The sequence below is a fragment of the Coregonus clupeaformis genome, unplaced genomic scaffold (assembly GCF_020615455.1).
Source record: "Coregonus clupeaformis isolate EN_2021a unplaced genomic scaffold, ASM2061545v1 scaf0171, whole genome shotgun sequence".
NCBI classification, from domain to species: Eukaryota; Metazoa; Chordata; class Actinopteri; order Salmoniformes; family Salmonidae; genus Coregonus; species Coregonus clupeaformis.
Genome location: NW_025533626.1, coordinates 341,036 through 368,812, shown reverse-complemented (window position 1 = coordinate 368,812; position 27,777 = coordinate 341,036). Strand labels below are relative to the sequence as shown.

The following is a 27,777-nucleotide window of genomic DNA, read 5'->3' as shown; positions in this document are numbered from 1 at the left end:
TATAGTTTTCACCCTGCCCCTACCCTGTAGTGATATAGTTTTCACCCTGCCCTACCCTGTAGTGATATAGTTTTCACCCTGCCCCTACCCTGTAGTGATATAGTTTTCACCCTGCCCCTACCCTGTAGTGATATAGTTTTCACCCTGCCCCTACCCTGTAGTGATATAGTTTTCACCCCTGCCCCTACCCTGTAGTGATATAGTTTTCACCCTGCCCCTACCCTGTAGTGATATAGTTTTCACCCTGCCCCTACCCTGTAGTGATATAGTTTCACCCTGCCCCTACCCTGTAGTGATATAGTTTCACCCTGCCCCTACCCTGTAGTGATATAGTTTTCACCCTGCCCCTACCCTGTAGTGATATAGTTTTCACCCTGCCCCTACCCTGTAGTGATATAGTTTTCACCCTGCCCCTACCCTGTAGTGATATAGTTTTCACCCTGCCCCTACCCTGTAGTGATATAGTTTTCACCCTGCCCCTACCCTGTAGTGATATAGTTTTCACCCTGCCCCTACCCTGTAGTGATATAGTTTTCACCCTGCCCCTACCCTGTAGTGATATAGTTTTCCCTGTAGTAATATAGTTTTCACCCTGCCCCTACCCTGTAGTGATATAGTTTTCACCCTGCCCCTACCCTGTAGTGATATAGTTTTCACCCTGTCCCTACCCTGTAGTGATATAGTTTTCACCCTGCCCCTACCCTGTAGTGATATAGTTTCCACCCTGCCCCTACCCTGTAGTGATATAGTTTTCACCCTGCCCCTACCCTGTAGTGATATAGTTTTCACCCTGCCCCTACCCTGTAGTGATATAGTTTTCACCCTGCCCCTACCCTGTAGTGATATAGTTTTCATTCACCCTGCCCCTACCCTGTAGTGATATAGTTTTCACCCTGCCCCTACCCTGTAGTGATATAGTTTTCACCCTGCCCCTACCCTGTAGTGATATAGTTTTCACCCTGCCCCTGCCCTGTAGTGATATAGTTTTCACCCTGCCCCTACCCTGTGGTGATATAGTTTTCTGCCCTACCCTGTAGTGATATAGTTTTCACCCTGCCCCCTACCCTGTGGTGATATAGTTTTCACCCTGCCCCTACCCTGTAGTGATATAGTTTTCACCCTGCCCCTACCCTGTAGTGATATAGTTTTCACCCTGCCCCTACCCTGTAGTGATATAGTTTTCACCCTGCCCCTACCCTGTAGTGATATAGTTTTCACCCCTGCCCCTACCCTGTAGTGATATAGTTCCCTGCCCCTACCCTGTAGTGATATAGTTTTCACCTCTGCCCCTACCCTGTAGTGATATAGTTTCTGCCCCCTACCCTGTAGTGATATAGTTTTCACCCTGCCCCTACCCTGTAGTGATATAGTTACCCTGCCCCTACCCTGTAGTGATATAGTTTTTCACCCTGCCCCTACCCTGTAGTGATATAGTTTCACCCTGCCCCTACCCTGTAGTGATATAGTTTTTCACCCTGCCCCTACCCTGTAGTGATATAGTTTTCCACCCTGCCCCTACCCTGTAGTGATATAGTTTTCACCCTGCCCCTACCCTGTAGTGATATAGTTTTCACCCTGCCCCTACCCTGTAGTGATATAGTTTTCACCCCTGCCCCTACCCTGTAGTGATATAGTTTTCACCCTGCCCCTACCCTGTAGTGATATAGTTTTCACCCTGCCCCTACCCTGTAGTGATATAGTTTTCACCCTGCCCCTACCCTGTAGTGATATAGTTTTCACCCCTGCCCCTACCCTGTAGTGATATAGTTTTCACCCTGCCCCTACCCTGTAGTGATATAGTTTTCACCCTGCCCCTACCCTGTAGTGATATAGTTTTCACCCTGCCCCTACCCTGTAGTGATATAGTTTCACCCTGCCCCTACCCTGTAGTGATATAGTTTTCACCCTGCCCCTACCCTGTAGTGATATAGTTTTCACCCTGCCCCTACCCTGTAGTGATATAGTTTTCACCTCTGCCCCTACCCTGTAGTGATATAGTTTTCACCCTGCCCCTACCCTGTAGGTGATATAGTTTCCCTGCCCCTACCCTGTAGTGATATAGTTTTCACCCTGCCCCTACCCTGTAGTGATATAGTTTTCACCCCTGCCCCTACCCTGTAGTGATATAGTTTTCACCTGCCCCTGCCCTGTAGTGATATAGTTTTCACCCTGCCCCTACCCTGTAGTGATATAGTTTTCCCCCTGCCCCTACCCTGTAGTGATATAGTTTTCACCCTGCCCCTACCCTGTAGTGATATAGTTCTGCCCCTACCCTGTAGTGATATAGTTCTGCCCCTACCCTGTAGTGATATAGTTTTCACCCTGCCCCTACCCTGTAGTGATATAGTTTTCACCCTGTCCCTACCCTGTAGTGATATAGTTTTCACCCTGCCCCTACCCTGTAGTGATATAGTTTTCCCCTGCCCCTACCCTGTAGTGATATAGTTTCACCTGCCCCTACCCTGTAGTGATATAGTTTTCACCCTGCCCCTACCCTGTAGTGATATAGTTTTCACCTGCCCCTACCCTGTAGTGATATAGTTTTCACCCTGCCCCTACCCTGTAGTGATATAGTTTTCACCCTGCCCCTACCCTGTAGTGATATAGTTTTCACCCTGCCCCTACCCTGTAGTGATATAGTTTCCCCCCTGCCCCTACCCTGTAGTGATATAGTTTTCACCCTGCCCCTACCCTGTAGTGATATAGTTTTCACCCTGCCCCTACCCCTGTAGTGATATAGTTTTCACCCTGCCCCTACCCTGTAGTGATATAGTTTCACCTGCCCCTACCCTGTAGTGATATAGTTTTCACCCTGCCCCTACCCTGTAGTGATATAGTTTTCACCCTGCCCCTACCCTGTAGTGATATAGTTTTCACCCTGCCCCTACCCTGTAAAGTGATATAGTTTTCACCCTGCCCCTACCCTGTAGTGATATAGTTTCACCCTGCCCCTACCCTGTAGTGATATAGTTCTTCACCCTGTCCCCTACCCTGTAGTGATATAGTTTTCACCCTGCCCCTACCCTGTAGTGATATAGTTTTCACCCTGCCCCTACCCTGTAGTGATATAGTTTTCACCCTGCCCCTACCCTGTAGTGATATAGTTTTCACCCTGCCCCTACCCTGTAGTGATATAGTTTTTCACCCTGCCCCTACCCTGTAGTGATATAGTTTTCACCCTGCCCCTACCCTGTAGTGATATAGTTTTCACCCTGTCCCCTACCCTGTAGTGATATAGTTTTAACCCATGCCCCTACCCTGTAGTGATATAGTTTCACCCTGCCCCTACCCTGTAGTGATATAGTTTTCACCCTGTCCCTACCCTGTAGTGATATAGTTTTCACCCTGCCCCTACCCTGTAGTGATATAGTTTTCACCATGCCCCTACCCTGTAGTGATATAGTTCTCACCCTGCCCCTACCCTGTAGTGATATAGTTTTCACCCTGCCCCTACCCTGTAGTGATATAGTTTCCTGCCCCTACCCTGTAGTGATATAGTTTTCACCCTGCCCCTACCCTGTAGTGATATAGTTTTCACCCTGCCCTACCCTGTAGTGATATAGTTTTCACCCTGCCCCTACCCTGTAGTGATATAGTTTTCACCCTGCCCCCTACCCTGTAGTGATATAGTTTTCACCCTGCCCCTACCCTGTAGTGATATAGTTTTCTAACCCTGCCCCTACCCTGTAGTGATATAGTTTTCACCCTGCCCCTACCCTGTAGTGATATAGTTTTTCACCCTGCCCCTACCCTGTAGTGATATAGTTTTCACCTCTGCCCCTACCCTGTAGTGATATAGTTTTCACCCCTGATACCCCCTACCCTGTAGTGATATAGTTTTCACCCTGCCCCTACCCTGTAGTGATATAGTTTTCACCCTGCCCCTACCCTGTAGTGATATAGTTTTCACCCTGCCCCTACCCTGTAGTGATATAGTTTTCACCCTGTCCCTACCCTGTAGTGATATAGTTTTCACCTCTGCCCCTACCCTGTAGTGATATAGTTTCCACCCTGCCCCTACCCTGTAGTGATATAGTTTTCACCCTGCCCCTACCCTGTAGTGATATAGTTTTCACCCTGCCCCTACCCTGTAGTGATATAGTTTTCACCCTGCCCCTACCCTGTAGTGATATAGTTTTCACCCTGCCCCTACCCTGTAGTGATATAGTTTTCACCCTGCCCCTACCCTGTAGTGATATAGTTTTCACCCTGCCCCTACCCTGTAGTGATATAGTTTTCACCCTGCCCCCTACCCCTGTAGTGATATAGTTTTCACCCTGCCCCTACCCTGTAGTGATATAGTTTTCACCCTGCCCCTACCCTGTAGTGATATAGTTTTCACCCTGCCCCTACCCTGTAGTGATATAGTTTTCACCCTGCCCCCTACCCTGTAGTGATATAGTTTTCACCCCTGCCCCTACCCTGTAGTGATATAGTTTTCACCCTGCCCCTACCCTGTAGTGATATAGTTTTCACCCTGCCCCTACCCTGTAGTGATATAGTTTTCACCTGCCCCTACCCTGTAGTGATATAGTTCTTCTACCCTGTAGTGATATAGTTTTCACCCTGCCCCTACCCTGTAGTGATATAGTTTTCACCCTGCCCCTACCCTGTAGTGATATAGTTTTCACCCTGCCCCTACCCTGTAGTGATATAGTTTTCACCCTGCCCCTACCCTGTAGTGATATAGTTTTCACCCTGCCCCTACCCTGTAGTGATATAGTTTCCCCCTGCCCCTACCCTGTAGTGATATAGTTTTCACCCTGCCCCTACCCTGTAGTGATATAGTTTTCACCCTGCCCCTACCCTGTAGTGATATAGTTCCCTGCCCCTACCCTGTAGTGATATAGTTTTCACCCTGCCCCTACCCTGTAGTGATATAGTTTTCACCCTGCCCCTACCCTGTAGTGATATAGTTTTCACCCTGCCCCTACCCTGTAGTGATATAGTTTTCACCCTGCCCCTACCCTGTAGTGATATAGTTTTCACCCTGCCCCTACCCTGTAGTGATATAGTTTTCACCCTGCCCCTACCCTGTAGTGATATAGTTTTTCACCCTGCCCCTACCCTGTAGTGATATAGTTTTACCACCTGCCCCTACCCTGTAGTGATATAGTTTTCACCCTGCCCCTACCCTGTAGTGATATAGTTTTCACCCTGCCCCTACCCTGTAGTGATATAGTTTTCACCCTGCCCCTACCCTGTAGTGATATAGTTTTCACCCTGCCCCTACCCTGTAGTGATATAGTTTTCACCCTGCCCCTACCCTGTAGTGATATAGTTTTCACCCTGCCCCTACCCTGTAGTGATATAGTTTTCACCCTGCCCCTACCCTGTAGTGATATAGTTCCTGCCCCTACCCTGTAGTGATATAGTTTTCACCCTGCCCCTACCCTGTAGTGATATAGTTTTCACCCTGCCCCTACCCTGTAGTGATATAGTTTTCACCCTGCCCCTACCCTGTAGTGATATAGTTTTCACCCTGCCCCTACCCTGTAGTGATATAGTTTTCACCCTGCCCCTACCCTGTAGTGATATAGTTTTCACCCTGCCCCTACCCTGTAGTGATATAGTTTTCACCCTGCCCCTACCCTGTAGTGATATAGTTTTCACCCTGCCCCTACCCTGTAGTGATATAGTTTTCCCCTGCCCCTACCCTGTAGTGATATAGTTTTCACCCTGCCCCTACCCTGTAGTGATATAGTTTTCACCCTGCCCCTACCCTGTAGTGATATAGTTTTCACCCTGCCCCTACCCTGTAGTGATATAGTTTTCACCCTGCCCCTACCCTGTAGTGATATAGTTTTCACCCTGCCCCTACCCTGTAGTGATATAGTTTTCACCCTGCCCCTACCCTGTAGTGATATAGTTTTCAACCTGCCCCTACCCTGTAGTGATATAGTTTTCACCCTGCCCCTACCCTGTAGTGATATAGTTTTCACCCTGCCCCTACCCTGTAGTGATATAGTTCACCCTGCCCCTACCCTGTAGTGATATAGTTTTCACCCTGCCCCTACCCTGTAGTGATATAGTTTTCACCCTGCCCCTACCCTGTAGTGATATAGTTTTCACCCTGCCCCTACCCTGTAGTGATATAGTTTCCCCTGCCCCTACCCTGTAGTGATATAGTTTTCACCCTGCCCCTACCCTGTAGTGATATAGTTTTCACCCTGCCCCTACCCTGTAGTGATATAGTTTTCACCCTGTCCCCTACCCTGTAGTGATATAGTTTTCACCCTGCCCCTACCCTGTAGTGATATAGTTTTCACCCTGCCCCTACCCTGTAGTGATATAGTTTTCACCCCTGCCCCCTACCCTGTAGTGATATAGTTTTCACCCTGCCCCTACCCTGTAGTGATATAGTTTTCACCCTGCCCCTACCCTGTAGTGATATAGTTTTCACCCTGCCCCTACCCTGTAGTGATATAGTTTTCACCCTGCCCCTACCCTGTAGTGATATAGTTTTCACCCTGCCCCTACCCTGTAGTGATATAGTTTTCACCCTGCCCCTACCCTGTAGTGATATAGTTTTCACCCTGCCCCTACCCTGTAGTGATATAGTTTTCACCCTGCCCCCTACCCTGTAGTGATATAGTTTTCACCCTGCCCCTACCCTGTAGTGATATAGTTTTCACCCTGCCCCTACCCTGTAGTGATATAGTTTCTGCCCCTACCCTGTAGTGATATAGTTTTCCCCTGCCCCTACCCTGTAGTGATATAGTTTCACCCTGCCCCTACCCTGTAGTGATATAGTTTTCACCCTGCCCCTACCCTGTAGTGATATAGTTTTTCACCCTGCCCCTACCCTGTAGTGATATAGTTTTCACCCTGCCCCTACCCTGTAGTGATATAGTTTTCACCCTGCCCCTACCCTGTAGTGATATAGTTTTCACCCTGCCCCTACCCTGTAGTGATATAGTTTTCACCCTGCCCCTACCCTGTAGTGATATAGTTTTCCACCCTGCCCCTACCCTGTAGTGATATAGTTTTCACCCTGCCCCTACCCTGTAGTGATATAGTTTTCACCCTGCCCCTACCCTGTAGTGATATAGTTTTCACCCTGCCCCTACCCTGTAGTGATATAGTTTTCACCCTGCCCCTACCCTGTAGTGATATAGTTTTCACCTCTGCCCCTACCCTGTAGTGATATAGTTTCCCCTGCCCCTACCCTGTAGTGATATAGTTTTCACCCTGCCCCTACCCTGTAGTGATATAGTTTTCACCCTGCCCCTACCCTGTAGTGATATAGTTTTCACCCTGCCCCTACCCTGTAGTGATATAGTTTTCACCCTGCCCCTACCCTGTAGTGATATAGTTTTCACCCTGCCCCTACCCTGTAGTGATATAGTTTTCACCCTGCCCCTACCCTGTAGTGATATAGTTTTCACCCTGCCCCTACCCTGTAGTGATATAGTTTTCACCCTGCCCCTACCCTGTAGTGATATAGTTTTCACCCTGCCCCTACCCTGTAGTGATATAGTTTTCACCCTGTCCCCTACCCTGTAGTGATATAGTTTTCACCCTGCCCCTACCCTGTAGTGATATAGTTTCTGCCCCTACCCTGTAGTGATATAGTTTCACCCTGCCCCTACCCTGTAGTGATATAGTTTTCACCCTGCCCCTACCCTGTAGTGATATAGTTTTCACCCTGCCCCTACCCTGTAGTGATATAGTTTTCACCCTGCCCCTACCCTGTAGTGATATAGTTTTCACTCTGTCCCTACCCTGTAGTGATATAGTTCTCACCCTGCCCCTACCCTGTAGTGATATAGTTTCTGCCCCTACCCTGTAGTGATATAGTTTTCACCCTGCCCCTACCCTGTAGTGATATAGTTTTCACCCTGCCCTACCCTGTAGTGATATAGTTTTCCTGCCCCTACCCTGTAGTGATATAGTTTTCACCCTGCCCCTACCCTGTAGTGATATAGTTTTCACCCTGCCCCTACCCTGTAGTGATATAGTTTTCACCCTGCCCCTACCCTGTAGTGATATAGTTTTCACCCTGCCCCTACCCTGTAGTGATATAGTTTTCACCCTGTTCTGCCCCTACCCTGTAGTGATATAGTTTTCACCCTGCCCCTACCCTGTAGTGATATAGTTTTCACCCTGCCCCTACCCTGTAGTGATATAGTTTTCACCCTGCCCCTACCCTGTAGTGATATAGTTTTCACCCTGCCCCTACCCTGTAGTGATATAGTTTTCACCCCTGCCCCTACCCTGTAGTGATATAGTTTTCACCCTGCCCCTACCCTGTAGTGATATAGTTTTCACCCTGCCCCTACCCTGTAGTGATATAGTTCTGCCCCTACCCTGTAGTGATATAGTTCTGCCCCTACCCTGTAGTGATATAGTTTTCACCCTGCCCCTACCCTGTAGTGATATAGTTTTCACCCTGCCCCTACCCTGTAGTGATATAGTTTTCACCCTGTCCCTACCCTGTAGTGATATAGTTCACCCTGCCCCTACCCTGTAGTGATATAGTTTTCACCCTGCCCCTACCCTGTAGTGATATAGTTTTCACCCTGCCCCTACCCTGTAGTGATATAGTTTTCACCCTGCCCCTACCCTGTAGTGATATAGTTTTCACCCTGCCCCTACCCTGTAGTGATATAGTTTTCACCCTGCCCCTACCCTGTAGTGATATAGTTTTCACCCTGCCCCTACCCTGTAGTGATATAGTTTCACCCTGCCCCTACCCTGTAGTGATATAGTTTTCACCCTGCCCCTACCCTGTAGTGATATAGTTTTCACCCTGCCCCTACCCTGTAGTGATATAGTTTTCACCCTGCCCCTACCCTGTAGTGATATAGTTTTCACCCTGCCCCTACCCTGTAGTGATATAGTTTTCACCCTGCCCCTACCCTGTAGTGATATAGTTTTCACCCTGCCCCTACCCTGTAGTGATATAGTTTTCACCCTGCCCCTACCCTGTAGTGATATAGTTTTCACCCTGCCCCTACCCTGTAGTGATATAGTTTCACCCTGCCCCTACCCTGTAGTGATATAGTTTTCACCCTGCCCCTACCTGAGTGATATAGTTTTCACTCTGCCCCCTACCCGCAGTGATATAGTTTTCACCCTGCCCCTACCCTGTAGTGATATAGTTTTCACCCTGCCCCTACCCTGTAGTGATATAGTTTTCACCCTGCCCCTACCCTGTAGTGATATAGTTTTTCACCCTGCCCCTACCCTGTAGTGATATAGTTTTCACCCTGCCCCTACCCTGTAGTGATATAGTTTCACCCTGCCCCTACCCTGTAGTGATATAGTTTTCACCCTGCCCCTACCCTGTAGTGATATAGTTTTCACCCTGCCCCTACCCTGTAGTGATATAGTTTTCACCCTGCCCCTACCCTGTAGTGATATAGTTTTCACCCTGCCCCTACCCTGTAGTGATATAGTTTTCACCCTGCCCCTACCCTGTAGTGATATAGTTTTCACCCTGCCCCTACCCTGTAGTGATATAGTTTTCACCCTGCCCCTACCCTGTAGTGATATAGTTTTCACCCTGCCCCCTCCCCTGTAGTGATATAGTTTTCACCCTGCCCCTACCCTGTAGTGATATAGTTTTCACCCTGCCCCTACCCTGTAGTGATATAGTTTTCACCCTGCCCCTACCCTGTAGTGATATAGTTTTCACCCTGCCCCTACCCTGTAGTGATATAGTTTTCACCCTGCCCCTACCCTCTAGTGATATAGTTTTCACCCTGCCCCTACCCTGTAGTGATATAGTTTTCACCCTGCCCCTACCCTGTAGTGATATAGTTTTCACCCTGCCCCTACCCTGTAGTGATATAGTTTTCACCCTGCCCCTACCCTGTAGTGATATAGTTTTCACCCTGCCCCTACCCTGTAGTGATATAGTTTTCACCCTGCCCCTACCCTGTAGTGATATAGTTTTCACCCTGCCCCTACCCTGTAGTGATATAGTTTCACCTGCCCCTACCCTGTAGTGATATAGTTTTTCACCCTGCCCCTACCCTGTAGTGATATAGTTTTCACCCTGCCCCTACCCTGTAGTGATATAGTTTTCACCCTGCCCCTACCCTGTAGTGATATAGTTTTCACCCTGCCCCTACCCTGTAGTGATATAGTTTTCACCCTGCCCCTACCCTGTAGTGATATAGTTTTCACCCTGCCCCTACCCTGTAGTGATATAGTTTCACCTGCCCCTACCCTGTAGTGATATAGTTTTCACCCTGCCCCTACCCTGTAGTGATATAGTTTTCACCCTGCCCCTACCCTGTAGTGATATAGTTTTCACCCTGCCCCTACCCTGTAGTGATATAGTTCCTGCCCCTACCCTGTAGTGATATAGTTTTCACCCTGCCCCTACCCTGTAGTGATATAGTTTTCACCCTGCCCCTACCCTGTAGTGATATAGTTTCCTGCCCCTACCCTGTAGTGATATAGTTTTCACCCTGCCCCTACCCTGTAGTGATATAGTTTTCACCCTGCCCCTACCCTGTAGTGATATAGTTTTCACCCTGCCCCTACCCTGTAGTGATATAGTTTTCACCCACCTGCCCCTACCCTGTAGTGATATAGTTTTCACCCTGCCCCTACCCTGTAGTGATATAGTTTCCCCTGCCCCTACCCTGTAGTGATATAGTTTTCACCCTGCCCCTACCCTGTAGTGATATAGTTTTCACCCCTGCCCCTACCCTGTAGTGATATAGTTTTCCCTGCCCCTACCCTGTAGTGATATGTTTTCACCCTGCCCCTACCCTGTAGTGATATAGTTTTCACCCTGCCCCTACCCTGTAGTGATATAGTTTTCACCCTGCCCCTACCCTGTAGTGATATAGTTTTCACCCTGCCCCTACCCTGTAGTGATATAGTTTTCACCCTGCCCCTACCCTGTAGTGATATAGTTTTCACCCTGCCCCTACCCTGTAGTGATATAGTTTTCACCCTGCCCCTACCCTGTAGTGATATAGTTTTCACCCTGCCCCTACCCTGTAGTGATATAGTTTTCACCCTGCCCCTACCCTGTAGTGATATAGTTTTCACCCTGCCCCTACCCTGTAGTGATATAGTTTTTACCCTGCCCCTACCCTGTAGTGATATAGTTCTGCCCCTACCCTGTAGTGATATAGTTTTCACCCTGTCCCTACCCTGTAGTGATATAGTTTTCACCCTGCCCCTACCCTGTAGTGATATAGTTCTGCCCCTACCCTTTAGTGATATAGTTTTCACCCTGCCCCTACCCTGTAGTGATATAGTTTTCACCCTGCCCCTACCCTGTAGTGATATAGTTTTCACCCTGCCCCTACCCTGTAGTGATATAGTTTTCACCCTGCCCCTACCCTGTAGTGATATAGTTTTCACCCTGCCCCTACCCTGTAGTGATATAGTTTTCACCCTGCCCCTACCCTGTAGTGATATAGTTTTCACCCTGCCCCTACCCTGTAGTGATATAGTTTCACCCTGCCCCTACCCCTGTAGTGATATAGTTTTCACCCTGCCCCTACCCTGTAGTGATATAGTTTTCACCCTGCCCCTACCCTGTAGTGATATAGTTTTCACCCTGCCCCTACCCTGTAGTGATATAGTTTTCCCCTGCCCCTACCCTGTAGTGATATAGTTTTCACCCCTGCCCCTACCCTGTAGTGATATAGTTTTCACCCTGCCCCTACCCTGTAGTGATATAGTTTTCACCCTGCCCCTACCCTGTAGTGATATAGTTTTCACCCTGCCCCCTACCCTGTAGTGATATAGTTTTCACCCTGCCCCCTACCCTGTAGTGATATAGTTTTTACCCTGCCCCTACCCTGTAGTGATATAGTTTCCCTGCCCCCTACCCTGTAGTGATATAGTTTTCACCCTGCCCCTACCCTGTAGTGATATAGTTTTCACCCCTGCCCCTACCCTGTAGTGATATAGTTTTCACCCTGCCCCTACCCTGTAGTGATATAGTTTTCACCCTGCCCCTACCCTGTAGTGATAGTAGTTTTCACCCTGCCCCTACCCTGTAGTGATATAGTTTTCACCCTGCCCCTACCCTGTAGTGATATAGTTTTTCACCCTGCCCCTACCCTGTAGTGATATAGTTTTCACCCTGCCCCTACCCTGTAGTGATATAGTTTTCACCCTGCCCCTACCCTGTAGTGATATAGTTTTCACCCTGCCCCTACCCTGTAGTGATATAGTTTTCACCCTGCCCCTACCCTGTAGTGATATAGTTTTCACCCTGCCCCTACCCTGTAGTGATATAGTTTTCACCCTGCCCCTACCCTGTAGTGATATAGTTTTCACCCTGCCCCTACCCTGTAGTGATATAGTTTTCACCCTGCCCCTACCCTGTAGTGATATAGTTTTCACCCTGCCCCTACCCTGTAGTGATATAGTTCTCACCCTGCCCCTACCCTGTAGTGATATAGTTTTCACCCTGTCCCTACCCTGTAGTGATATAGTTTTCACCCTGCCCCTACCCTGTAGTGATATAGTTTTCACCCTGCCCCTACCCTGTAGTGATATAGTTTTCACCCTGCCCCTACCCTGTAGTGATATAGTTTTTCACCCTGCCCCTACCCTGTAGTGATATAGTTTTCACCCTGCCCCTACCCTGTAGTGATATAGTTTTCACCCTGCCCCTACCCTGTAGTGATATAGTTTTCACCCCTGCCCCTACCCTGTAGTGATATAGTTTTCACCCTGCCCCTACCCTGTAGTGATATAGTTTTCACCCTGCCCCTACCCTGTAGTGATATAGTTCTGCCCCTACCCTGTAGTGATATAGTTTTCACCCTGCCCCTACCCTGTAGTGATATAGTTTTCACCCTGCCCCTACCCTGTAGTGATATAGTTCTGCCCCTACCCTGTAGTGATATAGTTTCACCCTGCCCCTACCCTGTAGTGATATAGTTTTCACCCTGCCCCTACCCTGTAGTGATATAGTTTTCACCCTGCCCCTACCCTGTAGTGATATAGTTTTCACCCTGCCCCTACCCCTGTAGTAGTGATATAGTTTTCACCCTGCCCCTACCCTGTAGTGATATAGTTTTCACCCTGCCCCTACCCTGTAGTGATATAGTTTCCCCCTGCCCCTACCCTGTAGTGATATAGTTTTCACCCTGCCCCTACCCTGTAGTGATATAGTTTTCCCTGCACCTTGTCCTGCCCCTACCCTGTAGTGATATAGTTTTCACCCTGCCCCTACCCTGTAGTGATATAGTTTTCACCCTGCCCTACCCTGTAGTGATATAGTTTTCACCCTGCCCCTACCCTGTAGTGATATAGTTTTCACCCTGCCCCTACCCTGTAGTGATATAGTTTTCACCCTGCCCCTACCCTGTAGTGATATAGTTCTGCCCCTACCCTGTAGTGATATAGTTTTCACCCTGCCCCTACCCTGTAGTGATATAGTTCTGTCCCTACCCTGTAGTGATATAGTTTTCACCCTGCCCCTACCCTGTAGTGATATAGTTTTCACCCTGCCCCTACCCTGTAGTGATATAGTTTCTCCGTCCCACCCTGGTTTCCCCCTACCCTGTAGTGATATAGTTTTCACCCTGCCCCTACCCTGTAGTGATATAGTTCTGCCCTACCCTGTAGTGATATAGTTCTGCCCCTACCCTGTAGTGATATAGTTCTGCCCCTACCCTGTAGTGATATAGTTTTCACCCTGCCCCTACCCTGTAGTGATATAGTTTTCACCCCTGCCCCTACCCTGTAGTGATATAGTTTTCACCCTGCCCCTACCCTGTAGTGATATAGTTTTCACCCTGCCCCTACCCTGTAGTGATATAGTTTTCACCCTGCCCCTACCCTGTAGTGATATAGTTTTCACCCTGCCCCTACCCTGTAGTGATATAGTTTTCACCCTGCCCCTACCCTGTAGTGATATAGTTTTCACCCTGCCCCTACCTGTGTGATTTTTCAACCTGCCCCTACCCTGTAGTGATATAGTTTTCACCCTGCCCCTACCCTGTAGTGATATAGTTTTCACCCTGCCCCTACCCTGTAGTGATATAGTTTTCACCCTGTAGTGATATAGTTTTCACCCTGCCCCTACCCTGTAGTGATATAGTTTTCACCCTGCCCCTACCCTGTAGTGATATAGTTTTCACCCTGCCCCTACCCTGTAGTGATATAGTTTTCACCCTGTCCCTACCCTGTAGTGATATAGTTTTCACCCCTGTCCCCTACCCTGTAGTGATATAGTTTTCACCCCTGCCCCTACCCTGTAGTGATATAGTTCTGCCCCTACCCTGTAGTGATATAGTTTTCCTCCTGCCCCTACCCTGTAGTGATATAGTTTTCACCCTGCCCCTACCCTGTAGTGATATAGTTTTCACCCTGCCCCTACCCTGTAGTGATATAGTTTTCACCCTGCCCCTACCCTGTAGTGATATAGTTCTTCCCTACCCTGTGTATTCTGCCCCTACCCTGTAGTGATATAGTTTTCACCCTGCCCCTACCCTGTAGTGATATAGTTTTCACCCTGTCCCTACCCTGTAGTGATATAGTTTTCACCCTGCCCCTACCCTGTAGTGATATAGTTTTCACCCTGCCCCTACCCTGTAGTGATATAGTTTTCACCCTGCCCCTACCCTGTAGTGATATAGTTTTCACCCCTGCCCCTACCCTGTAGTGATATAGTTTTCACCCTGCCCCTACCCTGTAGTGATATAGTTTTCACCCTGCCCCTACCCTGTAGTGATATAGTTTCTCCCTGCCCCTACCCTGTAGTGATATAGTTTTCACCCTGTCCCTACCCTGTAGTGATATAGTTTTCACCCTGCCCCTACCCTGTAGTGATATAGTTTTCACCCTGCCCCTACCCTGTAGTAATATAGTTTTCACCCTGTCCCTACCCTGTAGTAATATAGTTTTCACCCTGCCCCTACCCTGTAGTGATATAGTTTTCACCCTGCCCCTACCCTGTAGTGATATAGTTTTCACCCTGCCCCTACCCTGTAGTGATATAGTTTTCACCCTGTCCCTACCCTGTAGTGATATAGTTTTCACCCTGCCCCTACCCTGTAGTGATATAGTTTTCACCCTGCCCCTACCCTGTAGTAATATAGTTTTCACCCTGCCCCTACCCTGTAGTGATATAGTTTTCACCCTGCCCCTACCCTGTAGTGATATAGTTTTCACCCCTGCCCCTACCCTGTAGTGATATAGTTTTCACCCTGCCCCTACCCTGTAGTGATATAGTTTTCACCCTGCCCCTACCCTGTAGTGATATAGTTTTCACCCTGCCCCTACCCTGTGATATAGTTTCTGCCCCTACCCTGTAGTGATATAGTTTTCACCCTGCCCCTACCCTGTAGTGATATAGTTTTCACCCTGCCCCTACCCTGTAGTGATATAGTTTTCACCCCTGCCCCTACCCTGTAGTGATATAGTTTTCACCCTGCCCCTACCCTGTAGTGATATAGTTTTCACCCTGCCCCATGTAGTGATATAGTTTTCACCCTGCCCCTACCCTGTAGTGATATAGTTTTCACCCTGCCCCTACCCTGTAGTGATATAGTTTTCACCCTGCCCCTACCCTGTAGTGATATAGTTTTCACCCTGCCCCTACCCTGTAGTGATATAGTTTTCACCCTGCCCCTACCCTGTAGTGATATAGTTTTCACCCTGCCCCTACCCTGTAGTGATATAGTTTTCCCTGTAGTGATATAGTTTTCACCCTGCCCCTACCCTGTAGTGATATAGTTTTCACCCTGCCCCTACCCTGTAGTGATATAGTTTTCACCCTGCCCCTACCCTGTAGTGATATAGTTTTCACCCTGCCCCTACCCTGTAGTGATATAGTTTTCACCCTGCCCCTACCCTGTAGTGATATAGTTTTCACCCTGCCCCCTACCCTGTAGTGATATAGTTTTCACCCTGCCCCTACCCTGTAGTGATATAGTTTTCACCCTGCCCCTACCCTGTAGTGATATAGTTTTCACCCTGCCCCTACCCTGTAGTGATATAGTTTTCACCCTGCCCCTACCCTGTAGTGATATAGTTTTCACCCTGCCCCTACCCTGTAGTGATATAGTTTTCACCCTGTCCCTACCCTGTAGTGATATAGTTTTCACCCTGCCCCTACCCTGTAGTGATATAGTTCTCACCCTGCCCCTACCCTGTAGTGATATAGTTTTCACCCTGCCCCTACCCTGTAGTGATATAGTTTTCACCCTGCCCCTACCCTGTAGTGATATAGTTTTCACCCTGCCCCTACCCTGTAGTGATATAGTTTTCACCCTGCCCCTACCCTGTAGTGATATAGTTTTCACCCTGCCCCTACCCTGTAGTGATATAGTTTTCACCCCTGCCCCTACCCTGTAGTGATATAGTTTTCACCCTGCCCCTACCCTGTAGTAATATAGTTTTCACCCCTGCCCCTACCCCTGTAGTGATATAGTTTTCACCCTGCCCCTACCCTGTAGTGATATAGTTCTGCCCCTACCCCTGTAGTGATATAGTTTTCACCCTGCCCCTACCCCTGTAGTGATATAGTTCTGCCCCTACCCTGTAGTGATATAGTTTTCACCCTGCCCCTACCCTGTAGTGATATAGTTCTGCCCCTACCCTGTAGTGATATAGTTTTCACCCTGCCCCTACCCTGTAGTGATATAGTTTTCACCCTGCCCCTACCCTGTAGTGATATAGTTTTCACCCTGCCCCTACCCTGTAGTGATATAGTTTTCACCCTGCCCCTACCCTGTAGTGATATAGTTTTCACCCTGCCCCTACCCTGTAGTGATATAGTTTTCACCCTGCCCCTACCCTGTAGTGATATAGTTTTCACCCTGTCCCTACCCTGTAGTGATATAGTTTTCACCCTGCCCCTACCCTGTAGTGATATAGTTTTCACCCTGCCCCTACCCTGTAGTGATATAGTTCTGCCCCTACCCTGTAGTGATATAGTTTTCACCCTGCCCCTACCCTGTAGTGATATAGTTTTCACCCTGCCCCTACCCTGTAGTGATATAGTTTTCACCCTGCCCCTACCCTGTAGTGATATAGTTCTGCCCCTACCCTGTAGTGATATAGTTCTGCCCCTACCCTGTAGTGATATAGTTCTGCCCCTACCCTGTAGTGATATAGTTTTCACCCTGCCCCTACCCTGTAGTGATATAGTTTTCACCCTGCCCCTACCCCTGTAGTGATATAGTTTTCACCCTGCCCCTACCCTGTAGTGATATAGTTTTCACCCCTGCCCCTACCCTGTAGTGATATAGTTTTCACCCTGCCCCTACCCTGTAGTGATATAGTTTTCACCCTGTCCCTACCCTGTAGTGATATAGTTTTCACCCTGCCCCTACCCTGTAGTGATATAGTTCTCACCCTGCCCCTACCCTGTAGTGATATAGTTTTCACCCTGCCCCTACCCTGTAGTGATATAGTTTTCACCCTGCCCCTACCCTGTAGTGATATAGTTTTCACCCTGCCCCTACCCTGTAGTGATATAGTTTTCACCCTGTCCCTACCCTGTAGTGATATAGTTCTGCCCCTACCCTGTAGTGATATAGTTTTCACCCTGCCCCTACCCTGTAGTGATATAGTTCTGCCCCTACCCTGTAGTGATATAGTTTTCACCCTGCAAGGTATGGGCAGGGTAACAGTATTATAATGCGGTGTATAATCCTCTCCCAGGCTTTTAGTGCTTGGCTGAATGGGCAGGGTAACTCCCAGTGGATGTTCAAGGGCCGTTCTGTTATGTCCACTCAATAAAACCACCGCACTACACTGGACTAGTAATGCCAACCCCCAGCAAGTGAAATGGTCAGAGGTTAGGGTTAGGTAACTCACTCTTGCGTTGACTAGTGACCAGGCCATCGTGGTGGTGTCCAGCTTATGAATGTCATTGGAGAAGCAGTCAGCCTGGAAGAGAGGAGAGAACAGGGGAATGTCATGGTAACACCATACAAACAGAGGACACCAATGAGAGCATCCCCAGGACACATTGGTCAGGGTTAGAGGTCAGGGGTCAAGGACTCTTACCAGCTGCTCGTATCCTCCAAAGATGTACATGGCCTTCCCAAGGATGCAGGCTGAGTGGCCGTCTCTCGCCCCCGGAACCGTCCCAGAGATCTTAGGGGTGAACCACCGGTGGTTGTCTGGGGACCAAACATGCATGTTAACCTAAAGACGTGTTAACATAAACACGTGTTAACCTAAAGACGTAAAGACGAGTTAACCTAAAGACGTGTTAACCTAAAGACCTAAAGACGAGTTAACATAAAGACGTGTTAACCTAAAGACGTGTTAACCTAAAGACGAGTTAACCTAAAGACCTAAATACGAGTTAACCTAAAGACGAGTTAACCTAAAGACGAGTTAACCTAAAGACCTAAATACGAGTTAACCTAAAGACGTAAAGATGTGTTAACATAATGACGAGCTAACCTAAAGACGTGTTAACCTAAAGACGTGTTAACCTAAAGACGTGTTAACCTAAAAACGTAAAGACGTGTTAACATAAAGACGTGTTAACCGAGTGACGTGTTAACATAAAGACGTGTTAACCTAAAGACGTGTTAACATAAAGACGTGTTAACCTAAAGACGTGGTAACCTAAAGACGTGTTAACCTAAAGACGTGTTAACCTAAAGACGAGTTAACCTAAAGACGTAAAGATATGTTAACATAACGACGAGCTAACCTAAAGACGTGTTAACCTAAAGACGAGTTAACCTAAAGACGTGTTAACCTAAAGACGTGTTAACCTAAAGACGTGTTAACCTAAAGACGTGTTAACCTAAAGACGTAAAGACGTGTTAACATAAAGACGTGTTAACATAAAGACGTGTTAACCTAAAGACGTGTTAACCTAAAGACGTGTTAACATAAAGACGAGTTAACCTAAAGACGTGTTAACCTAAAGACGTGTTAACCTAAAGACGTGTTAACCTAAAGACGTGTTAACATAAAGACGTGTTAACATAAAGACGTGTTAACATAAAGACGTGTTAACCTAAAGACGTGTTAACATAAAGACGTGTTAACCTAAAGACGTGTTAACCTAAAGACGTGTTAACCTAAAGACGTGTTAACATAAAGACGTGTTAACATAAAGACGTGTTAACATAAAGACGTGTTAACATAAAGACGTGTTAACCTAAAGACGTGTTAACATAAAGACGTGTTAACATAAAGACGTGTTAACATAAAGACACTGTTCTAGAGGCTGAAGCTGTGGATCCACAAAGAGGAAACATCTAACCAGGCAGGTGTTGGAGCTAGTTCTCCTTTCATCAATCCAACAATGAGTGTATCTCCACTTCTAAAACAAACTGACATACACCAAACCATTAGGTGTACTTACTGACGTGGAAGGCATAGAGGACGTTGCAGGCCCCCTCAGTGTCGTTACGACCCCCCCAGATGTAGATGGTATCTTCCAGCAGCACAGCTGTGTGACCATAGCGCATATAGGGAACCTCCCTGGCATGCTCCCTACCACCTGTCCTCACTGGGGGCAACTTCATCCACCGAAGAGAAACTAGTGAGAGAGAGGACACAGACAGAGACAGTCGTATTACAACAGAGAGAGAGGGACAGTCGTATTACGACAGAGAGAGAGAGAGACAGTCGTATTACGACAGAGAGAGAGAGACAGTCGTATTACGACAGAGAGAGACAGTCGTATTACGATAGAGAGAGAGAGACAGTCGTATTACGACAGAGAGAGAGAGACACAGTCGTAGTGAAACAGGTTGAGAGCTTCAAGTTCCTTGGTGTCCACATCACCAACAAACTATCATGGTCCAAACACACCAAGACAGTCGTGAAGAGGGCACAACAAAGCCTATTCCCCCTCAGGAGACTGAACATATTTGGCATGGGTCCTCAGATCCTCAAAAAGTTAAACAGCTGCACCATCGAGAGCATCCTGACTGGTTACATCACCACCTGGTATGGCAACTGCTCAGCCTCCGACCGCAAGGCACTACAGAGGGTAGTGCGTACGCCCAGTACATCACTGGGGCCAAGCTTCCTGCCATCCAGGAACTCTATACCAGGCGGTGTCAGAGGAAGGCCCTAGAAATTGTCAAAGACTCCAGCCACCCTAGTCATAGACTGTTCTCTCTGCTACCGCACGGCAAGCGGTACCGGAGCGCCAAGTCTAGGTCCAAAAGGCTTCTCAACAGCTTCTACCCCAAGCCATAAGACTCCTAAACAGCTAATCATGGCTACCCAGACTATTTGCACTGCCCCCCACCCCACCCCATCTTTTTACGCTGCTGCTACTCTGTTAATTATTTATGCATAGTCACTTTAACTCTACCCACATGTACATATTACCTCAACTACCTCAACTAGCCGGTGCCCCGCACATTGACTCTGCACCGGTACCCCCTGTATATATAGCCTCCCTACTGTTATTTTATTTTACTTCTGCTCTTTTTTCTCAACACTTTTTTGTTGTTGTTTTATTTTACTTTTTTATTAAGAAATAAATGCATTGTTGGTTAAGGGCTGTAAGTAAGCATTTCACGGTAATGTCTACACCTGTTGTATTCGGCGCATGTGGCAAACAGAATTTTATTTGATTTGATTACCACAGAGAGAGAGAGACAGTCATATTACGACAGAGAGAAAGACATTTCTACAGAGAGACACTGGTATTTCTACAGAGAGACAATCGTATTTATGCAGAGGAAATAGAGACACTAGTATTTCTACAGAGAGATACTAGTATTTCTACAGAGAGATACTAGTATTACTACAGAGACACTAGTATTACTACAGAGACACTAGTATTACTACAGAGACACTAGTATTACTACAGAGAGACAATAGTATTACTACAGAGACACTAGTATTACTACAGAGAGACACTAGTATTACTACAGAGGACATAGAAACACTAGTATTACTACAAAGAGACAAATATTGCTACAGTGGATAGAGACACTAGTATTACTACAGAGAGACACTAGTATTACTACAGAGACACTAGAAGAACTACAGAGAGACACTAGTATTTCCACAGAGAGACACTAGTATTTCTACAGAGAGATACTAGTATTACTACAGAGACACTAGTATTACTACAGAGAGACACTATTATTACTACAGAGAGACACTAGTATTACTACAGAGAGACACTAGTATTACTACAGAGACACTAGAAGAACTACAGAGAGACACTAGTATTTCCACAGAGAGACACTAGTATTTCTGCAGAGAGACAATAGTATTACTACAGGACACTAGAAGAACTACAGAGGAGACACTAGTATTTCCACAGAGACACTAGTATTTCTGCAGAGGATACTAGTATTACTACAGAGACACTGAGTATTACTACAGAGACACTAGTATTACTACAGAGAGACACTAGTATTTCTACAGAGAGACACTAGTATTACTACAGAGAGACACTAGTATTACTACAGAGAGACACTATTATTACTACAGAGAGACACTATTATTACTACAGAGAGACACTAGTATTACTACAGAGAGACACTAGTATTACTACAGAGACACTAGAAGAACTACAGAGAGACACTAGTATTTCCACAGAGACACTAGTATTACTACAGAGAGACACTAGTATTACTACAGAGGACATAGAAACACTAGTATTACTACAAAGAGACAAATATTGCTACAGTGGATAGAGACACTAGTATTACTACAGAGAGACACTAGTATTACTACAGAGACACTAGAAGAACTACAGAGAGACACTAGTATTTCCACAGAGAGACACTAGTATTTCTACAGAGAGATACTAGTATTACTACAGAGACACTAGTATTACTACAGAGACACTAGTATTACTACAGAGAGACACTATTATTACTACAGAGAGACACTAGTATTACTACAGAGAGACACTAGTATTACTACAGAGACACTAGAATAACTACAGAGAGACACTAGTATTTCCACAGAGAGACACTAGTATTTCTACAGAGAGACAATAGTATTACTACAGAGACACTAGAAGAACTACAGAGAGACACTAGTATTTCCACAGAGAGACACTAGTATATCTACAGAGAGATACTAGTATTACTACAGAGACACTAGTATTACTACAGAGACACTAGTATTACTACAGAGAGACACTAGTATTTCTACAGAGAGACACTAGTATTACTACAGAGAGACACTAGTATTACTACAGAGAGACACTATTATTACTACAGAGAGACACTAGTATTACTACAGAGAGACACTAGTATTACTACAGAGAGACACTAGTATTTCCACAGAGAGACACTAGTATTACTACAGAGAGACACTAGTATTACTATAGAGACACTAGTATTACTACAGAGAGACACTAGTATTACTACAGAGACACTAGTATTACTACAGAGACACTAGTATTACTACAGAGACACTCGTATTACTACAGAGACACTAGTATTACTACAGAGAGACACTAGTATTACTACAGAGAGACACTAGTATTACTACAGAGAGACACTAGTATTACTAAAGACGACATATTAGTGTCTATTACTACAGAGAGACAAGTATTACTACAGTGGACATAGAGACACTAGTATTTATACAAAGAGATACTAGTATTTCTACAGAGAGATACTAGTATTACTACAGAGACACTAGTATTACTACAGAGACACTAGTATTACTACAGAGAGACAATAGTATTACTACAGAGAGACACTAGTATTCCTACAAAGAGATACTAGTATTACTACAGAGGACAGAGACACTAGTATTTCCACAGAGAGACAATAGTATTACTACAGAGACACTAGTATTACTACAGAGAGACACTAGTATTACTACAGAGACACTAGTATTACTACAGAGACACTAGTATTACTACAGAGAGACACTACTATTTCCACAGAGACACTAGTATTACTACAGAGACACTAGTATTACTACAGAGACACTAGTATTACTACAGAGACACTAGTATTACTACAGAGAGACACTAGTATTTCCACAGAGAGACACTAGTATTACTACAGAGACACTAGTATTACTACAGAGAGACACTAGTATTACTACAGAGAGACACTAGTATTACTATAGAGAGACACTAGTATTACTACAGAGAGACACTAGTATTACTACAGAGACACTAGTATTACTACAGAGACACTAGTATTACTACAGAGAGATAATAGTATTACTACAGAGAGATAATAGTATTACTACAGAGAGACACTAGTATTACTACAGAGAGACACTAGTATTACTACAGAGACACTAGTATTACTACAGAGAGACACTAGTATTACTATAGAGAGACACTAGTATTACTACAGAGAGACACTAGTATTACTACAGAGACACTAGTATTACTACAGAGACACTAGTATTACTACAGAGACACTAGTATTACTACAGAGAGACACTAGTATTACTACAGAGAGATACTAGTATTACTACAGACACTAGTATTACTACAGAGGACATAGAGACACTAGTATTACTACAGAGGACATAGAGACACTAGTATTACTACAGAGGACAGAGAGACACTAGTATTACTACAGAGGACAGAGACACTAGTATTACTACAGAGGACAGAGAGACACTAGTATTACTACAGAGGACATAGACACTAGTATTACAACAGATAAGCATAGACACTAGTATTGCTACAGAAGACATAGAGACACTAGCATTACTAAAGAGGACCGAGAAACACTAGTATTACTACAGAGGACATATAGACACTAGTATTACTACAGAGAGACACTAGTATTACTACAGAGAGACACTAGTATTACTACAGAGAGACACTAGTATTACTACAGAGAGACACTAGTATTACTACAGAGAGACACTAGTATTACTACAGAGACACTAGTATTACTACAGAGACACTAGTATTACTACAGAGACACTAGTATTACTACAGAGGACATAGAGACACTAGTATTACTACAGAGAGACACTAGTATTACTACAGAGAGACACTAGTATTACTACAGAGGACATAGAGACACTAGTATTACTACAGAGAGACACTAGTATTACTACAGAGAGACACTAGTATTACTACAGAGGACAGAGAGACACTAGTATTACAACAGAGACACTAGTATTACTACAGAGACACTAGTATTACTACAGAGACACTAGTATTACTACAGAGAGACACTAGTATTACTACAGAGAGATACTAGTATTACTACAGACACTAGTATTACTACAGAGGACATAGAGACACTAGTATTACTACAGAGGACATAGAGACACTAGTATTACTACAGAGGACAGAGAGACACTAGTATTACTACAGAGGACAGAGACACTAGTATTACTACAGAGGACAGAGAGACACTAGTATTACTACAGAGGACATAGACACTAGTATTACAACAGATAACATAGACACTAGTATTACTACAGAAGACATAGAGACACTAGCATTACTAAAGAGGACCGAGAAACACTAGTATTACTACAGAGGACATATAGACACTAGTATTACTACAGAGAGACACTAGTATTACTACAGAGAGACACTAGTATTACTACAGAGAGACACTAGTATTACTACAGAGAGACACTAGTATTACTACAGAGAGACACTAGTATTACTACAGAGACACTAGTATTACTACAGAGACACTAGTATTACTACAGAGACACTAGTATTACTACAGAGGACATAGAGACACTAGTATTACTACAGAGAGACACTAGTATTACTACAGAGAGACACTAGTATTACTACAGAGGACATAGAGACACTAGTATTACTACAGAGAGACACTAGTATTACTACAGAGAGACACTAGTATTACTACAGAGGACAGAGAGACACTAGTATTACAACAGAGACACTAGTATTACTACAGAGACACTAGTATTACTACAGAGACACTAGTATTACTACAGAGAGACACTAGTATTACTACAGAGAGATACTAGTATTACTACAGACACTAGTATTACTACAGAGGACATAGAGACACTAGTATTACTACAGAGGACATAGAGACACTAGTATTACTACAGAGAGACACTAGTATTACTACAGAGAGACACTAGTATTACTACAGAGAGACACTAGTATTACTACAGAGACACTATTATTACTACAGATTGTTAGATTAATTTGTATTTTAAGAATAATGACTAAAGGATTTCACCCCAAATTCAGTATAAATGTGTGAACGGTGTTAAGAGTTATAATGTAGTGGCACCCCACTAACAGAGGGGGGCGGGACTAAACATTCCAGGGTGAAGGAGACTGAGAAAACGGGTTAAAAAAAGCCTCCTAAAGGTGGGCGGAGCAAAGTGCCTTTGTGTGTCAAGTGGTATAAAAGAGGAGGGTATGGGTTTTGGCGCCAGAGCTCTCCATGAATAAACATACAGATCATTCTTGCTGGTTGTGGACCTTGAATCATTTATGATTAAAACCAGAGCCTTACAACCTCTGGTAATGATTCAAGCTTAGGTTGAATTAGAGATAGAAATTCTCATGACAGAGATACACTAGTATTACTACAAAGAGACACTAGTATTACTACAGAGAGACACTAGTATTACTACAGAGAGACACTAGTATTACTACAGAGAGACACTAGTATTACTACAGAGAGACACTTGTATTACTACAGAGAGACACTAGTATTACTACAGAGACACTAGTATTACTACAGAGAGACACTAGTATTACTACAGAGAGACACTAGTATTACTACAGAGAGACACTAGTATTACTACAGAGAGACACTAGTATTACTACAGAGAGACACTAGTATTACTACAGAGAGATACTAGTATTACTACAGACACTAGTATTACTACAGAGAGACACTAGTATTACTACAGAGACACTAGTATTACATGGATAAGGACATTGACATTGCTAATTACAACATGTTAAGATGTGACAGGCAGAGAAAAGGTGGAGGGGTGGTGATGTATGTGGTATCCACTTTGTGTTCTTATACCCCAGAAATGTGAAATCCTGGTATTAGATGTGACCATGAGCCAAAACGTGCATGTATTTGTTGCTGGAGTGTATAGGCCTCCTGCTGCTTTAGTTGATACGACTAGTATCATAGCTGAGCATTCAAACCCTTTTCTCTCATCTGAACTGGTGGTCTTAGGTGACTTCAACCTGGACTGGCTGACACCTATCTCAGATCACTTTAAGAACATTTGTCTTGATCTTAATCTAACCCAGCTAATCACAAAACCCACCCGGTTAAATGTGAAACATCTAGATAGATCCTCATTATTATATTTAAATTATCACAAATAACCCCCATAAGTACATGTCTTTTGGTGTTTGCTAGTGACCTCAGTGATCATTGTCCTACAGCCTGTATTAGAGATACTAGACAGCATCATTCTGATCCCTGTATTATTAGGGAGATAGATTTTAATAACTTTTCTCCCCATGACTTGTACTTTTCTGAACTTCCTTCCTCCATCAACCTGAGCCTGAATTAGCGCTTGAGCATTTCTCATCTATTTTTATATCACTGGCAGATAAACATGCTCCTTTTAAACGCTATAGACTAAAAAAACAGATCAAATCCCTGGTTTTCCACAGAACTTTCAGATGTCTTTAGAACAAGAACTCATGCCTGGGCCAAAGCTACACTAACTGATGCTGTTGTGGACTGGCAGCTTTTCAGGCAACTGAGGAATAAATGCACGTCCTTAGTAAAAAAGGCTAAATCAAGCTACTTCCTAAGTTCTATCACCGACTCTGCTGGTGATCCATCTAAATTGGAAAACAGTTAAGGCGCTAAAGCGTGGAAATTCCTCTCCTTCCCCACCCAAGCAAGTTATACTGAACTCTGACATCATTATTGGAAAAAATTAGATAGGTCATGCTTTTAATCAACATTTTATGTCCGCCGGTTTTTTGTTTGAAATAAATGTTGGTTTAATAGACCCGGGTCAGTCAGTAAACTGCTCGTCCCTCTCCCAGCCGCTAGTCGACTTGATAGAGGACCAGACGACCCCCAGTGAATCCTTGTACTTCTGATGTATTGGAACAACTACTTATGATTGATGTAAAAACATCTGCTGGGGCTGATATGCTTGATCCCATCTTATTACAGCTTTCTGCTCTGTTGATTGCGGAAGCATTAACACATTTTTAACTTGACAATTATATGGAGTACTATCCCTAGAGTTTGGAAGGCGGCCCATGTACTTCCTTTACATAAAGGTGGCGACCCGAGTGATAATAATTATCGTCCCATTTCCAAACTCTCTTGCCTAGCATAAATCCTGGAATCATTGATTAATACACTGCTTAGATAGACCCCTTTTAACTGCTACATCTTTTCTGAATGTAAAACAGTCAGGGTTCAGACCAGGTCACAGTACCATCTCTGCTACTTCTATGGTTTTAAATGTCGTAAATGGTTTAGATACGAAGAAACACTGTGCTGCCCTCTTCATTGACCTGTCCAAGGCATTCGACACTGTGGATCACACCTTACTTATTCTGCAACTCTCTGTGATTGGCTTAGATCTGGCTGCTTGTAGCTGAGAATGATTTAAAAGACAGAACACAGTGTGTATTTACTGATGGCGTTAAATCAGGATTTCTAGACATAACACAAGGAGTCCCACAGGGTTCTATTCTTGGTCCAGTTCTTTTCACTATTTATATTAACAGTATTGGTCTATCTATACAAAACTAACTTTCATCTGTATGCAGATGACCCTGTTGTATACACTACTGCCCCTACGGCAGCTCAGGCTCTGCCCCTACGGCAGCTCAGGCTCCGCCCCTACGGCAGGCAGCTCAGGCTCCGCCCCTACGGCAGGCAGCTCAGGCTCCGCCCCTACGGCAGGCAGCTCAGGCTCCGCCCCTACGGCAGGCAGCTCAGGCTCCGCCCCTAC

General features: G+C 45.3%; 1 protein-coding gene across 1 annotated transcript in view; it reads right to left on the bottom strand.

Annotated features, from left to right (window-relative positions):
• Positions 1 to 27,777, bottom strand: part of LOC121556011 (kelch domain-containing protein 3) — a 136,669-nt gene that overhangs the window by 94,248 nt on the left and 14,644 nt on the right. The window contains exons 4-6 of the mRNA XM_045213919.1: positions 19,274 to 19,450; positions 17,950 to 18,065; positions 17,758 to 17,829 (exon numbers count right to left, since the gene is read on the bottom strand). Coding sequence (XP_045069854.1) covers positions 17,758 to 17,829; positions 17,950 to 18,065; positions 19,274 to 19,450 — 365 coding nt within the window. The remainder of the gene's footprint in view (positions 1 to 17,757; positions 17,830 to 17,949; positions 18,066 to 19,273; positions 19,451 to 27,777) is intronic.